Raw genomic sequence first — 15,956 nt, 5'->3', positions numbered from 1 at the left:
AAATATTAATCAAAATCTTTACGCTCTCTTGTTTTATGCATTCCTGTGTATTTTAAGCTCTGCTTCCCTCCAGCATGTCCGGCATTTTGTTGAAATTTACTGCGCACCGGTTATTATGTTAGTTCTCATCATGCAATGTACGTATTATTTGTTCATTTTATTGATATCATTGGTGGCAATAAGAATAATTAAATAGATAGATATTTGGAGTGTTTGAAATCAAAAGTCATTGAAGGGTAACTGTATGTAAATAAAACACATTCGTAGTGCAAAATGTGCTTATTACTATTTTTTTCAAAAGGTTTTGGTTAAAAATGTCGGGCCCAGTTTACAAGCAGTTTTGCTTCTTTTGGGTCCTGGCCATTTTTGAATTGTTATCTTGTTTGTCAATGATTGATTTGTACGATACTTATTTTATGATGTTCATGTACTATGTTGATTTTAAATGGTCAAATAAATGAAATGAAATGAAAAAAAAAAAAAAAAAAAATGTCTATCTTAATATGATCCAGTTTGTGCCAACCGTCGAGGCATTAGACTCGATTTGAAATCCTACAAAAAGATATAATATCTTTGACCTATGTCAATATTAAATATTTATTAATATTATATGCCTAAATCGTTTCATGTAGCTTTGAATGAGGTGATGAGAGAGGAGAGGAGAGGAGGGGAGGGGATGTCTAGTCAGAAACTGTATATTATCCATGTACACAGTGGCGGATCGAGGTGGGGCACATTCGGTCCTTGCCCCCTCCCCCTCCTTTGAGAGCCATTGAAGAAAATGTTGAAAATGTCATGCATACGCAAGTGAAGACTTTTTTTTTGCTTGTCAACATTTTATAAACAAAAATCCCCCCCCCCCCCCCGGATCTGCCCCTGCATGTACACAAAATACACAGGAAGTAATGATCATGATGCTGTAATAAACAGTGTCTCATCTAAAAAAAAAGCAGCCCCTCAATGTTTCTGCCACATCATATAATGCCCTGTTTAAATCAACCTAGGATCGAGTCGTTTCACAAAGAGTTACATTTATGGTAACTTTTGCCATCATTGTAACTAACATAAAAACATTGATTGTGATTGGTCGCCATGGTTTTAAGTCTTCGTGAATGGATTCCTCTTTCTGTTAACTATACTTTGATGCGTTATTTAATATCTTCGGTAGATCTCAACTCATTATAAAAATTGTTATCGATAGCATTCTATAATTATGATACATGATCATGAAAGCTTGTAATGGACTAATTTCTAATTATAAACATAACTACTTCTATACTACTACTTCTATACAACTACTACTTCTACTACTACTACTACTACTACTACTACTACTTCTACTACTACTACTGTTGCTGCTAATATTTTACTACTACTACTACTATACTACTACTACTACTACTACTACTACTACTACTACTACTACTACTACTACTACTACTACTACTACTACTACTACTACTACTACTACAAACTACTACTACTACTACTACTACTACTACTACTACTACTACTACTACTACTACTACTACTAATACTACTACTTCTACTACTACTACTACTACTACTACTACTACTACTACTACTACTACTACTACTACTACTACTACTAATACTAATACTTATAATAATAATAATAACAACAACAACAATAATATTAATGATAATACCACTGCTACTACCACTATTATTGCTATTTTTACTAGTACTACTACTACTTCTTCTACTACTACTACTACTATTAATAGTAATACATATAATAATAATAACAAAAATAACAATAATACTAATGATAATACTACTACCACTATTATTGCTAATTTTACTACTACTACTACTATTACTACTACTAATACTACTACTACTACTACTACTGTTGCTGCTAATATTTTACTACTACTACTACTACTACTACTACTACTACTACTACAACAATTACTACTACTACTACTACTACTACTTCTACTTTTACTACTACTACTACAATTACTACTACTTCTACTACTGTTAATGCTACTACCAATGACTACCACTACTACTACTACTACTACTACTAATACTAATAAAAATAATAACAATAATAATAACAACAAAAATAACAATTATACTAATGATAATACCACTGCTACTACCACTATTATTGCTATTTTTACTACTACTACTACTACTACTACTACTACTACTACTACTACTATTACTACTACTCCTACTACTACTACTACTACTTCTACTACTACAAATAATAATTATAATTATAATAAAAATAAAATAATAATAAAAATGATAATAATACTAATTATAATACCGCTGCTACTACCACTATTATTAATATAACTACTATTATTACTACTTCTGCTACTACTACTACTACTACTACTACTACCTCTACTACTACTACCTCTACTACTACTACTACTACTACTACTACTACTACTACTACTACTACTGCTACAACTACTTCCACTACTACTTCTACTACTACTACTACTACTACTACTACTACTACTACTACTACTTCTACTACTACTACTACTACTACTACTACTACTACTGGCCAACTGCGATATCTGATTCTGCTACTGCAGAGAATATTATAATACATCTACACTATCACAATGTCATAGTCATCATTATCATCACATTGATAAGATATATAATAAAAGATAAATAATATGAATAAAAATAATGAAAATGATGATGATGATGATAATAATAATAAATAATGATAATAACAATAATAATGAAGATAGTAATGATAATGATGATGATTATGATGATCAACGATTATAATAATGATAATAGAAATAATAATAATAATTATTATTATAAGAAATATGATTACAATAATGATAATAACAACAACACAATATATATATGTTTTTCATTATGTTTTGTGCTAATAAAGCAGTAATAATAGATGAGTATATATATCTTACCTCACTGGTCGGTGAAGATGGATTACTAAGAGGAGGTAGACTAGCTCCACTATTTCCTTGGTCTCGGCCAGTCTGCATGGGGGCAGCTACCCTACCCACCAGCTTCCGACCGCAGGAAGGGCAGGCAGCACGTTGACTTTGTAAACCTTGGCTAAATGTTGTCTCGCACGAATCACATACCTGGCCTGCCATAGAAACGGCCATACCATACCAAACTGCATGTATATATCACCTCCAGCTACATATTTCCCCAATATCGAACATGTTTTGTTGATCTGAAGTATATATATGTGTATATTGCAAATATCAAGTCACTCAGTGGCGAGGTGTCCTCATTGCGCAGATGATAAAACAGCATCACCTATGTAAGATAAATAGATACACTCCCTTGGAGCACACCGTTTTGGCCAATCAATCAATATCACGGTCCTATTATATACACAACAATGCTCGCTTTTCAATACGCCCCCTTTGCGCGCGGACAAAAGTAGAAATATTGATTAATTCCGGAGCTCTTTCGGCTCGCTGTTGCCACGGCGATAGTCAACCATTTTTCTTCGTGTGATCGCTAGTCGTTTACGAAGCGAGCGCTGCTATTATTCGAGTATTCACCGCCCTTACAAATTGCCTCCCAAGGGCACAATTTTTCATTCCTGAACCGTTCGGGAATTTATTACAGTCCAAACCAATGACTCGAGGATTAGACTTGAAAATTTACATTGTAGCTTTTTCCTCAAATTTTATAGAGGCGCCAATATCACCAAAGCACAGAGTGTCATATACATGATACAGCCACGTTAAATCGCATCTAGCAACGTCATATAATACCCAAATAGTTCTTCAGTTCTTAATCCATAATCAGTGGCGGCATAGTATTATTTCGATATAGGGGTCGTCCTACAGGTGATTTCATTCCCTTTATTCTTCTCAGTTGAAAAACAAATAGGGGTATAATAAAGTTAAAATACTCGGGCCTCTTCTGTTTGACATTCTCCTCTCTTTCCTACTCCGTATAATATGTCTCTTCCTCTCTGTTAAAAGTTGTGCTCTATAACGAACATGGTAGAAATAAAGATGATAAGGGGGAGCAGGAGGAGGAGGAGGATAACGATAATGGAGAAGATGGTAGTGGTGGTGGTGATGATGATGATGAGGAGGAGGATAATGATGATGATGGTGGTGGAGAGGAGGAGAGGAGGAGGACTCAGGAGGAGGAGGAGAAGGAGGAGGAAGAGGATAATGCTGGTGGTGGTGGTGAGGAGGAGGACTCAGGAGGAGGAGGAGGAGAAGGAGGAGGAAGAGGATGATACAGATCATGAAGAGGACAGTGATGATGAGGAGGATGAGGAAGAAGAGGATAGCGATAACGACAAAGATGTTGATAGTGATGATAATGATGATGATGAGGATGATGATGATCATGATTATGGTGGTGGTGGTGGTGGTGTTGGGGAAGAGGAGGAGGATGAGTAGCGGGAAGGGGAAGAGGATAACGATAATAGAGAAGATGGTGATGATGAGGATGATAAGGAGGAGGAGGATAAGAATAATGAAGAGGCCAGTGATGAGAAGGACGAGGAGCAGGATTCTAGCGATAAGTAAGAGTATGGTGATAGTGATGACGATGAGCAGGAGCAGGAAGAACTGGAGGATCAGATGAAGGAGCAGGAGAATAACGATAATGAAGAAGCCAGAGATGAGAACGAGGAGCAGGAGCACGAGGATAGCAATACTTAAAAGTATATGGTGATACCGATGATGATGATATTGATGGTGATGATGATGACGGTGATGATGATGATTGTGATGATGATGATGATGATGGTGGTGATGATGATGATGATGGTGATGATGATGGTGATGATGATGATAAGGAAGGGGGAAGGATATTTAAAAGGATTGTGATGATGATCGATGATTAAATGGAGGAGGGGGAGGAGGAAAACTAAAAGGGAAGGTGATTATTATCGTGATAATAATGATTGGGAGAATATAATTTCATTACAAGTATTCACCAATACGTACCAAAAGAAGAAAAATATGAGAGAGGGAAACAAAAGACGTTGTTAATTGCTTCTAGCATAATTTATTCAGATGCAGTCATCCATTAGCTCTGTTCTGAAATAAGCATCATAGATTTCAGGGCCAAACAAGGACAAGGTCGTTTTTAGAGTTTTTCATATTACGTAGAGTCAATTATCAAATATGAGGACTGGTGATTGTCAGGATTGAAAGTGATGGTGCAACGAGGGGACCACCTATGACTTTCTTAAGGGAGAGTCATATGCCCCATTCAGATAGGAATTTTCATTATAATGATTATCAAGATAATTTGACAAGAATTGGAGAGAGCTGGAGGGGTATCTTGGAACGAGAGTAATGCCCCACCCCCCCCCCCCCAAAAAAAATGAATAAAAATAAAATAAATCAATAAAATTACTAAAAATTTAAAGATTAAAAAAAATATATATATATAAATAATAATAAATATAAACAAGTAGGGGAAGGGGGTCGACCTCTTGGCATAGGGGGGTGGGTCTCTCTGTATTATGGTGCGTGTATTGTCAAATGCCCTCCATGACAATGAACAACTAAAAAGGTCTTTGTCGAAAATTGGTGAATCAAAACAGCCGTTTCGTCCTGGACTCCTCTGGACAAACGACATATTTGCAATGTTTCGTCAGCTCCAAAACTTAGGACAAAAGTGCTGTCTTGGTTCTCCAATTTTCGACAAAGGCTTCCAAGTTGTTCATTGTCATTTGACGAGCATTACAAATACATTTACTGTGTTCATGAATTCGTCTTGCATTGTGGAAGCAAAAACTCCCTTCGACCAGGGAATGATCGACCGTATTACCAGATTACTGACGTAGCAAATAGAGGTGGCGCTCTTCAATATTACCTTAAAAAGCGTTGAGAGAAATTTAATACTTTCCCGGGTGTTGAAGTCGATCTAATCCAGTCAATTAGGCAACGCCAAACTGTCTATTAAAAAGGGAGATCAAACGTAATAAATGATACTTAACAAGTTGTTTGAAAATATTTCTAATGTGATAGATAACTGAAGGATCAGTAGACAGAATAGTTAAACAAGTAATTTTTTGATGTGGAGAAGGTTTACGGTTCACCATGTGTAATATGAGCCATATTAAGCTCATCTCATCTGGTTTACAGTCCTTTTCAGGACTTCACTCACTTTCTAGAAAGAATACTTCTAATTTTCTCTTCATCCTATCTCGTCGATTTCAATCTTTCTGTCTGTATTTCCTTCCCTTCTTCATATTACACATGGTGAACCGTAAACATTCTCCGCGTTATGACCTCCACCATGCAAACCTACAAAGATCATCTGAAGTCATTTTTTATAAATAGGTTTTAAATCAATATCAAGAATGGGTTTTAATGTTTGTGCTCCTCCACGTCCTCATCACCGTCTTCATTATCATCCTCATCATCACCACCCTCTTCATTATTATCCTCCTCCTCATCATCTCCATCCTCTCCATTAAGCAATATCCTCATCATCACCAACGTTTTTATCTTCTTGCAGCTGCCTATTGGCTTCAAGAATATATTAAAATTTACAATATTAGGCATCGTTGCGACATCACCGGATGTGAAAAGGCCTCTGTTTATAGTGCATTGTTAGTGCTAACAATGTTTCTATGTGGCCCATACTGGTCTATCAACTGGGATCCGTTTCATAAAGCTGTTCATAAGTTAACAATGACTTTAAGAACGACTGGTGATCGTTTCTTGTGGTAAATGATATTCACCATTAAATGTTCATCAGTGATTATCTAGGGCGTAAGAAAGGTTCATCAGTCGTTCTTAAAGTCACTCTTAACTTACGAACAGCTTTATGAAACACCCATCAAGGTCTATCAGAACACTCTTCTCTCTCATTTCAAAAACTAAGAGAAATACCATAGACAAAGAGTACATTTTTACAAATCAATTTTAATTATCTTCCCACTAACATTCTTTACAAAATTCCCACATATTTAACCGTACAGTGCATTTTTGAATTCACAATCCTAGTTCATAAACATACAACCACAAAATACTACAACATCTATACATTAAACACTGTGCTTGATTTTGGCATTTACAATATGTTGAGTAACATGTAAACTTGAACATGGTCACTCAGTTCCAATCATTATACACACAACATGCATTTTCTCTTACATGTATATGTTTATTTTTACAGGGTGTCAACTAAAATCTACTCTGAAAAAAAAATAAAAATAAAAAAGATGTAAAAAAAAAGCTTCTAAATTTCTATTAAGCATTTCTAGTCACCTGTAAGTGCATGATATTTACATCCTTTGTTCAATTTTTTTTCTTACTTCTTCACAATCGACGATAACAAATTTCAAAACATAGTCGCTCAACATCTGTCCTTGTGAATTCTCCTTCAACGTCGATTCTCGAATCAATTTACAAACAAACGTGATAATAAACGACATCTCAATTATCACAGGAATCAAATTTTTTGTGTCTCACACACACATAATATTAAATACTTCAATTAAAACGACATGACACGCATACAGTGGTGCACCTTAATAAGAACACTTGATAGTTTGCTTTCAATTTACATCATAAAACGGGCAGAAACTTACTCACAACCATTGCTTTGATAGACACTGATTATCCACGAGCAGCGACGATATATCTCTTTTTAATCTGTACAAATCGATTTCTCCATCTTCCAAACAAATTCATGCCCATGGTTAGAAGGTGACATACTGACCTAAAGTAAACATGACAATCCCGCCGAAAACATGATACAACCCGACCTACATTCTACATGCGATTCGTATAGAACACACCTAGCGAGCTGATTTCATCAGAATCTACATCATACATGCATGCAAGATACGTCTGCGCAAGTGACTACAATGTCCGCATTTGCGACCTAAACCTAACGAATCGTGACTCGTTTAACTCATTGAATCTGGGAGTGAATTAGAGCAAGGCACACAAGGAGAAATCCTGAGACGATTATTAATATTCTGGGCATAGTTACACGGATCACGTCTGGAGCGGATTTGTAAAAGCAATGCCTCGTGAAACGTACACAGAGTCGAGGTGGCCTGCGGCGTCTGCAATGGTACATAGCTCACGAGGAAAACAACTTCTAAATATACAGAGAGAAACATGGCGTGATTTCCTGGAAATACTGCTCAGAGCCTTCTAAGGACATGGACGAGTACTGCTCTAGAGAATGTTAGATCTTTGATTCGATTTGGCTGCAAATAATCAAAGTAATGGCTTACTTTGAAGCAGAATACTGGGAAAAGTTTGCATGACAACATAGCATGCGGCATACCAAGCGATACTAATACAGGGGTTGAAGTCTCGAGGCATTACTTCGCATGCAGATTTAGATTTACACTGACAAATCAACAGATTGGCTTCACACGTCACCAACGTCAGACAATCTCTTGAAAAGGTCTACTACTCTAGGAATTCTCCTATTCATCGATACATCTGTAACCGATTGATTGATTTCATCACCAAATGCTGTCCAACGCGTCGCTCATTGGAGCCGGGTATGCAATGTAAAAAGTCAAATGGAAAATACATAATGTTATAGAAAATTGATTAACAAGATCACTACTACAAATGAAAATCAATGTTTGTTTTAGACAACCTTTTTCAATAGCTCACCACTAATCATTAATCCATACTTCACATAACAGATCATCATTTTTTTCTTCAAGAGAACCAGCAAAGTTTCTTTCAGTCTCTTCATAGATAATTTTTTATTTTTATCTATTCTTTTCAGGATCATGCACAAAAAATGCACGTACCAGTGAAAAAAAAAACAGTCTTGTGTGTAAAGGCTGCGTCTCTGGTTCACGCAATCTTTTGTCTCTCCTAAAAAGGTGTACATGTACATTTCTTTACCAAAAGCAACAATCTTAAAACCCCCAAAACAGTATCAATTGAAAATAACAGTTGAAATACAATGGATAATGCAAAATTATTCATATTTCTCTTGTATTTTGGAAATGAATTCACCCGTCCACTTTTAGCAGAGATGCCTGGGTCAATGATGGTGTTCCTAACGATATACAAAACCTAAGACATTTCAGTTCACACTTAATGATGCAGCAAACCTATCTTGATTATGATTGGGCAATGGAGCGATGTCGTCACCAGACTGACCAATCAGGAACATCAACACATATTAGTATGATATCATATTGCTTTCCTTCTTAGGGGGGTCATCGTAATTTATCTCTACAGAATGCCTTATACCTCTACACAATTCCAATCATATATTGAGGTATATATTGCAAATATTTCTCTTTCAAGAAGTCACTAAATTCAGTTCTTCTCAAATAATTTGTTAATATAACCATATAATCTATCTGTTACTTGTTCCTTATGCATTGTATTTACACTAACTTCAAAAATACCCATCTGCCGCAGACTTTCCGCTCACTTTTTTCCCCCAACACTCCAGTATGCTCTCACCTGTACACAGCACAGATATTCTACCTGCACCACGCAACGGTACAACTTTTAAGAAAATCCTTGTCCTTATCTCGCACCACGCATTCTATCGATGCATGAGATCGGTCATATATTACATTTGTTTGATATATATTTATCTATTTTTTCATTGATAACCGGGTTGCATGTATCCTGATTGGGTAGAGTTTGGATAGAGCGCCGCAGACGCTCCTTGTTGCTGCTGCATCATGTAGCCTTGTGACCCTTGTCCGCCGCCGCCACCTCCTCCGCCGCCGCCTCCATTGTATCCTCCCAAGAATCCACCTTGCATCACCATACCGCCGGGATTCCTGCAGAAACAAAAACATCAAATACAGTTAACTTTGCCAGAGTAAAATCTTGCGGGAATATATACATTTGTTTAATCGCAGAAGAGGTCGTCAGTCCACGGTGTGGGAACTTGAAAGTCCTAGAAGGACTTATAAAAGTGGACAGAGGTAGAAGACTCCTGAAGACAGGCAGTGAAGCTGCCCCAAACGTCAAGTCTTCTCTCTGCAACTCCACTTGCCGACTCAAGCCAGCCTTCTTTCATCTCGCCAACCACACAAGTCTCTCACCTCTTCTGGTTTACAGTCCTTTTAAAGACTACAATCACAATCGTACATTTCATATAGGAATACTCTACTTTTCAATCTACCACTTTCTCGCCTCGTCATTTCACTTCTACCTCTATCCACTTTCTTAGTCCTTCTAGGACTGACCACATGGTGAGTCCTGTTCAACTGTTCCTCTTCAAATCTGTTCAACTTCAACTAAAATGATGTTATTAACATATTTTTTGCACATCCCTGTGTGAAATAATACTATGAGTAAGACGTTTTGACTTATGGAAGAACAACTTCTGCAGAGTCTACTATATGTCAGTCCCTTATTTTGGGGAGCAACCTGAAATGATTTATCTTTGTATAACAATTCATTATAAGGGTTGCACTTTTAAATCGTCATGCTTTGCACAGTTCATCTGGTGAAGTAAGAATGGAGAGCGGGGGATGGGTGGGTTGGTCATACAACAAGGTCCATTATTTTATGGAATATCTCACAAGATGAAACAATGAACAGGCTTTGTGTGGCAATTAGACCACATAGTTAATTTCATAATGACGTTATTAAGATTGAATGGTAGGCCAATCCTAGTCTGCAGGCACAGACCCTGATTGAAACTTGGATCAACAAGTGGCTCTACACACACAAGACTAGCACATATAGAAATGGCCTTCAGGCATACAAGTCATTGTAGGGTGTGTATTCAGACCACTTAATTCGAGTGAAGGGTTTGCACAGCAGCCAAGGTCAATCCTCTCATAAGTGTTTTTTAATCAGAATTGATTATAAATACTTACTGGTAGTAACCATACTGTTGGTTCTGAGGTACACCTTGCATGACATACTGCTGGCCCCCTCCTGCCGGGTACTGTTGATAGCCGTACTGACTAAACTGGTTGAAACCCCCTTGTTGTTGCTGCTGCTGTTGCCCGTAGAATTGACCTACACCTTGTTGTACCTGCATCTGTTGAGACTAGCGCACAAAACATACAATCACAGAGCTGTTCGTAAAAGTAGGAATCACTTTATAAACAAGTGAAATGCGGCAAGCCGAGTTGCTATTCAATGATCAAACATGGGAGCCAGCAAATACAAATATGTCACGGAGAGTGCATACTGTCCTTTTATCTTTCATCTCTCTACAGTATACTGCCCTCACATATGCATTCTCGATATCAAACCCATGGAACTGCCGGCTTTCCATAGCCAAGATGGATTGGAATCACATTTTTCTTATAAAATGTGATTATGATCTTGTGCATTCTACAGTGGTGCTAAACATTTAGTGAACCCCACCAGAAACATGAACATATTTAAAGTTCTGCCATGTTTTGGATATTTAATTGTGAAATTAGGTGATGGAATATTACATTCAATAAAGTTTATTTCTCTGGGCTGGCCGAGCATTGTAGTGCTGTTGTCTTTGTTCAACACTCAGCGTGAAGGAGTGCATTTTATGGTGGGTTTCCACTAACTTTCGAGCACAACTGTATGCCCATGTGCTTTAATAAGTAGTTCACTGAACTCTGGGACCATAACACAAAGTCTAACAACTGATAATACAATGACTGATTTCATGATTATTTTCGCACAATGATCAATGTAATCAATCATAAAGACGGTCACTAAGAACGATTGCTAATGTTGGTGTCACATGGTCTTAATATGTGTCATATATTTATATATATATATATATATATGTGTGTGTCTCACCTGGGTATGTGACTGCTGAAAGCCAGAAGAATCGCTGCTCTCTTTTCCCCATGAACACTTCACGATGTGGCCCTCTATCGTAGATCCGTGGACAGATACTATAGCATTTGTTGCACTCTCATGACTTCCAAATCTGAAAAGAAGGGAGAAGATGCAATTATGCTGCTAAAACTAATTATTACCACTCCTCCCCCCCCCCCCAAAAAAAAAAATATAGTGAAATAACACATTTCCTATTTTTACTCCTTTTTACAAGTAGATGTCCAACGGACTGATTTAGAGTAAAAAGGAATCAAATTGGTTACAGAGCTAATTGATCCCCCCACAAAAAATGACTGAAATAAAATAGATTTCCAATTTACGCCTTATGACATAAGATCAAAAGAATATTCAAATCAATTCAAGTATTTATTTCCAAATTCATTAAAAAGAACACAATGTGAAGACAATATAATATAAATTACAAAAACAAAGGTATCAAAAAAACATAGGTTGAACAGTGGTAAAAGTGAAATAATAGTTGGCACATAATTATGACAATATAGTTGAAACAAATGAATGGAAATGGGGCATGTACTAAAAAGCCATAAAGCCATGTTGAAACGTGCATACCCAAGAGAAATTAATCATTAAAATAATTCAGGTACAATTGAGTGATTTAAACTGGTATCATAAAAGGAGTTGAGCTGATAGAGAGCAAATTAATTGACATCCCACCCCCTTGGAGGAAAATTAGATGTTGGTTAAGTGCAATTTGGCCTATTTTGAATTAATTGAAGAAAGTGTGAAGCTGCAAAGCGAGCCTAACAATTGTTATTTGAGTTTGATAATTTGGAATGTCCCTTAGTCCAATAATAGTCCCAAACACATATAAACACATATATTGCTTTCCTGCCATCCCCCTATATATGCTTTTACACTAGCAAAAATTTATGTAACCCCATACTATAGGTGGGGCTAATTTGCCATTTAGCCCCACCTATAGTACGGCGTCCAGCTTAGCAAATTTTCCTTTTCCCTTTTAACACAGCGTTTTTGCGAAGTGGGCTAACCCCACCTATAGTACAGGACTATTTTGCCCTGCAAAAAGCAGGGTTAGCCGAGCAATTGTGGTGCTAAGAGTCTGGGGTTAATATCGCTAGTGTAAAAAGAAACCTAGCTAAGTCAAGGAGCTCAATGTATGCCCAAGAGGCAACGGAGCAAGCACTATTGCAAAATCAGAGAAAAGGACTCATGAATGGCTACACCTAGTCGGGAATACTCAATTTTGTTTGAGAGAAGCAAGCATTTCCTTAACCGAGGTTAGGCAGAAAATTTGGCGTTCGTCTGAAAAGGAAAAATTAGTGCGGGGCTAAAAAAATCCAATGTAAAAAGCACATTAAAATAGACTCATATTTGACAGTTTAATAAATTGCACCATGTCTGGAGTGAAGACTATACTCCAAACTCTGAGTAAAACCAGAGACACAGTATGTGAATCAATATTGTCTCACTACTTCAGACTCTGCATAATGTATTGTGTACTATCAGGGTTCCCAGCTTTTCAAGAAAACAAAATTCCCTGATTTTTCTTTGATGAAGTTTCAAAATTCCCTGATAAAAAGCCAGTTCACGGTTAGCTCATGATCAACTTTTCTCAAACGACCTTTGTGATTTTTCATTAGGATAAGCACTATCATTTTCAAATGTAGATGTTGCGTAAGCTTAATACCTTGGTCACATTTGCTCTACGGCGGCCATACGGCGAGTTGAAAACAGTCGTTTTATTCATTTTTATTCAAACCACCGATATGTAGCTGGTACAAAAAAATGTTAAAACGGCTGTTTTCGGCTCGCCGTACGGCCGCCATAGAACAAATGTGACCAAGGTATCACCGGTAGAGTATTCAAATTCTAAGAACAAAAGGCATTGTATAGACCAGGTGACTAGAATAGTACATCAGGGATGAAGTTTGGAAATCTGTTTTATTGTCTGCCTTTGGCACATTTGACTATTGTTTAGGCTACTGTCAAATACCAGTGATTATGAAGGCTCTATTTATTACTCTTCAGCTTGGATGTGATAAAATGAATATTTTGAAAGGAATACATGAATAATCATCAAATCACAAATGCCTATGTCAGTGAATTTGAAAGCCACCTTCATGGTTTATCTCAAATGACCTTTTTCTGCTCGTGCGCAGTTTACAACTGTGAACAGGCTTATTATTTAAACCCATTGCCAGTTTCGCATGTTTTCTAAGTCGTTGCAGTGATTTACATGAATTTTCAGTATAAAAATAAGAATTTAAAACTAACTAGTACCATCATAACCAGTCATTCAATGGATGTTGTTTTGATATGCAAAATATAACAGAGTCTGACCGACTACCGTGCTTTTGACTTTTGGGCTGATCAAAATTCCCTGATTTTTCATTTGAGGCATTTTCCCCTGATTTGAGGTATTTTTAATAAAATTCCCTGATTTTTCCCTGACTGGAAAAAAGGTAAAATAATTTTCCCTGATTTCCCTGATGGGCTGGGAACCCTGACAATGTAAAAATCGAGGGTCTGTGCCTGTAGACTACCCCCCCCCCCATTACCAGAGTACAACAGAATCTTACCTGACAAAGGCAAAGGCCTTCTCGGGAAATGTTCTTACTTCCTGAATCTCACCAAACGGTCCAAATACCTTCCGTAGAACATTCTCTGTTAAACAAAATAAAAGTTTTGATTATTCTTGCACTTATAACTTAATTTTCATATCATGTACAAAATGTTTGTTGTTTTATATATTACATTATGCAAATGCTGATAAAGAAAACCATTATCTTATTCATCCTCCTCTTCCTCCAAATCATCATCACCATCCACATCATCATCACCATCTTCATCATCATCATCATCATCCACATCATCACCATCACCATCACCATCACCATCAACACCATCATCATCATCACCATCATCACCATCATCACCGTCATCGCCATCATCGCCATCACCGCCATCACCATCACTATCACCATCATCATCACCATCACCATCTCCCATCATCATCATCATCATCACCATCATCATCATCATCACCATCTCTCATCATCACCATCATCACCATCACCATCATCGTCACCATCATCACCATCATCACCATCACCATCACCGCCATCACCATCACCATCATCATCATCATCATTATCACCATCATCATCATCACCATCACCATCATCATCATCATCATCATCATCACCAACATCGTCGCCAACATCATCATCATCTCTTTACCTGAGAATTTGAATTGGAGACCCCCTACGTAGACTGTGCAGTTGTTGGGACTCGTCTCATTCAATACTTTATCATAGTCCTTGGCTGTAATGAAAACACATTGAAAATGAGATGAGCAAATCCTTATAGGATACTATTATGCCCTCGTATATGGTCCATATATCCATTTTCATGTAGAGTATCTCCTTGCAAACCCAGGTCAATAATTCTTTGAGTAGTGGGTATTTATGAGAACTTGGCTTGTTTTATGAAATGCTGTTTCCTGGTAGCCCAGTCTGTACAGATCAATGTCATTCCAGGATACTTTTGTATAGTACAGATCTACACAACATGTTACAATCTTTTACGAGATCTCAGCTTACCTTCAACTAAGGGGGCTTTATGATATGTTGATTTCCCTGTAGCCATTCTGTACAGATCAATTTCATTCAAGGATACTATGAAAATTATGCTATTAATGTGTGTGTGTAGTCCCAAACACCCATTTCAATGTAGAGTATAAATACAACATTATCATTCGTGTTTTACCAGACGTTGGTTTCCTTGTAGCCAAGCCTGCCTGGATCGCTTTCATTCTGGGATACTGTGATATTATGTTATGCATGTAGTCCCATATATCAATTTCCATGTATAGTATAGATACAAAATTATTACCATGCACGAGTACTTGGCTTACCGTCAACTGAAGGCCTTTTACAAGGTATTGGGTTTCCTTGTGGCCCAGCCTGTCTAGATCGCTTTCATTCTGGGATACTGTGATATTGTGTTATGCATGTAGTCCCTTATACCCATTTCCATGTACAGCATGGATACAACACATTACTTTAATGTATGAGAACTTGGCTTACCTTCAACTGAAGGTGCTTTATGAGATGTCGGTTTCCTTGTGGCCCAGCCCGTACGGATCGCCTTCATCCCTGGATACTGCGGTAATATGGCACCATTCATTTCTTTGATAGCTCTTTGTGC

General features: G+C 37.2%; 1 protein-coding gene across 1 annotated transcript; it reads right to left on the bottom strand.

Annotated features, from left to right (window-relative positions):
- Window positions 1-6,876: 6,876 nt before the first annotated feature.
- On the bottom strand, window positions 6,877-15,956 carry LOC129272309 (cytotoxic granule associated RNA binding protein TIA1-like). Its single transcript, XM_054909458.2, has 6 exons — window positions 15,836-15,956; window positions 14,988-15,071; window positions 14,327-14,411; window positions 11,724-11,856; window positions 10,808-10,983; window positions 6,877-9,757 (listed from the first exon to the last, which is right to left on the bottom strand). The coding sequence occupies exons 1-6, from the start codon at window positions 15,933-15,935 to the stop codon at window positions 9,574-9,576; spliced, it is 762 nt and encodes a 253-aa protein (XP_054765433.2). The 5' UTR covers window positions 15,936-15,956; the 3' UTR covers window positions 6,877-9,573.

Source organism: Lytechinus pictus, chromosome 12 (genome assembly GCF_037042905.1).
Source record: "Lytechinus pictus isolate F3 Inbred chromosome 12, Lp3.0, whole genome shotgun sequence".
Lineage (NCBI taxonomy): Eukaryota > Metazoa > Echinodermata > Echinoidea > Temnopleuroida > Toxopneustidae > Lytechinus > Lytechinus pictus.
Note: the sequence above shows the minus strand (reverse complement) of the source record. Positions and strands in the feature narration are given on the sequence as shown.

Bases quoted from the DNA above. Each gene is read 5' to 3' on its own strand.
- LOC129272309 (XM_054909458.2), bottom strand. From the start codon at position 15,935: ATGAATGGTGCCATATTACCGCAGTATCCAGGGATGAAGGCGATCCGT. The intron at 10,984-11,723 runs GTGAGACACACA...TTTGTGCGCTAG, and splicing joins TTCAGCAGTCACATACCCAG to TCTCAACAGATGCAGGTACA. The intron at 9,758-10,807 runs GTAAGTATTTAT...TTGTTTCTGCAG, and splicing joins CAACAGTATGGTTACTACCA to GAATCCCGGCGGTATGGTGA.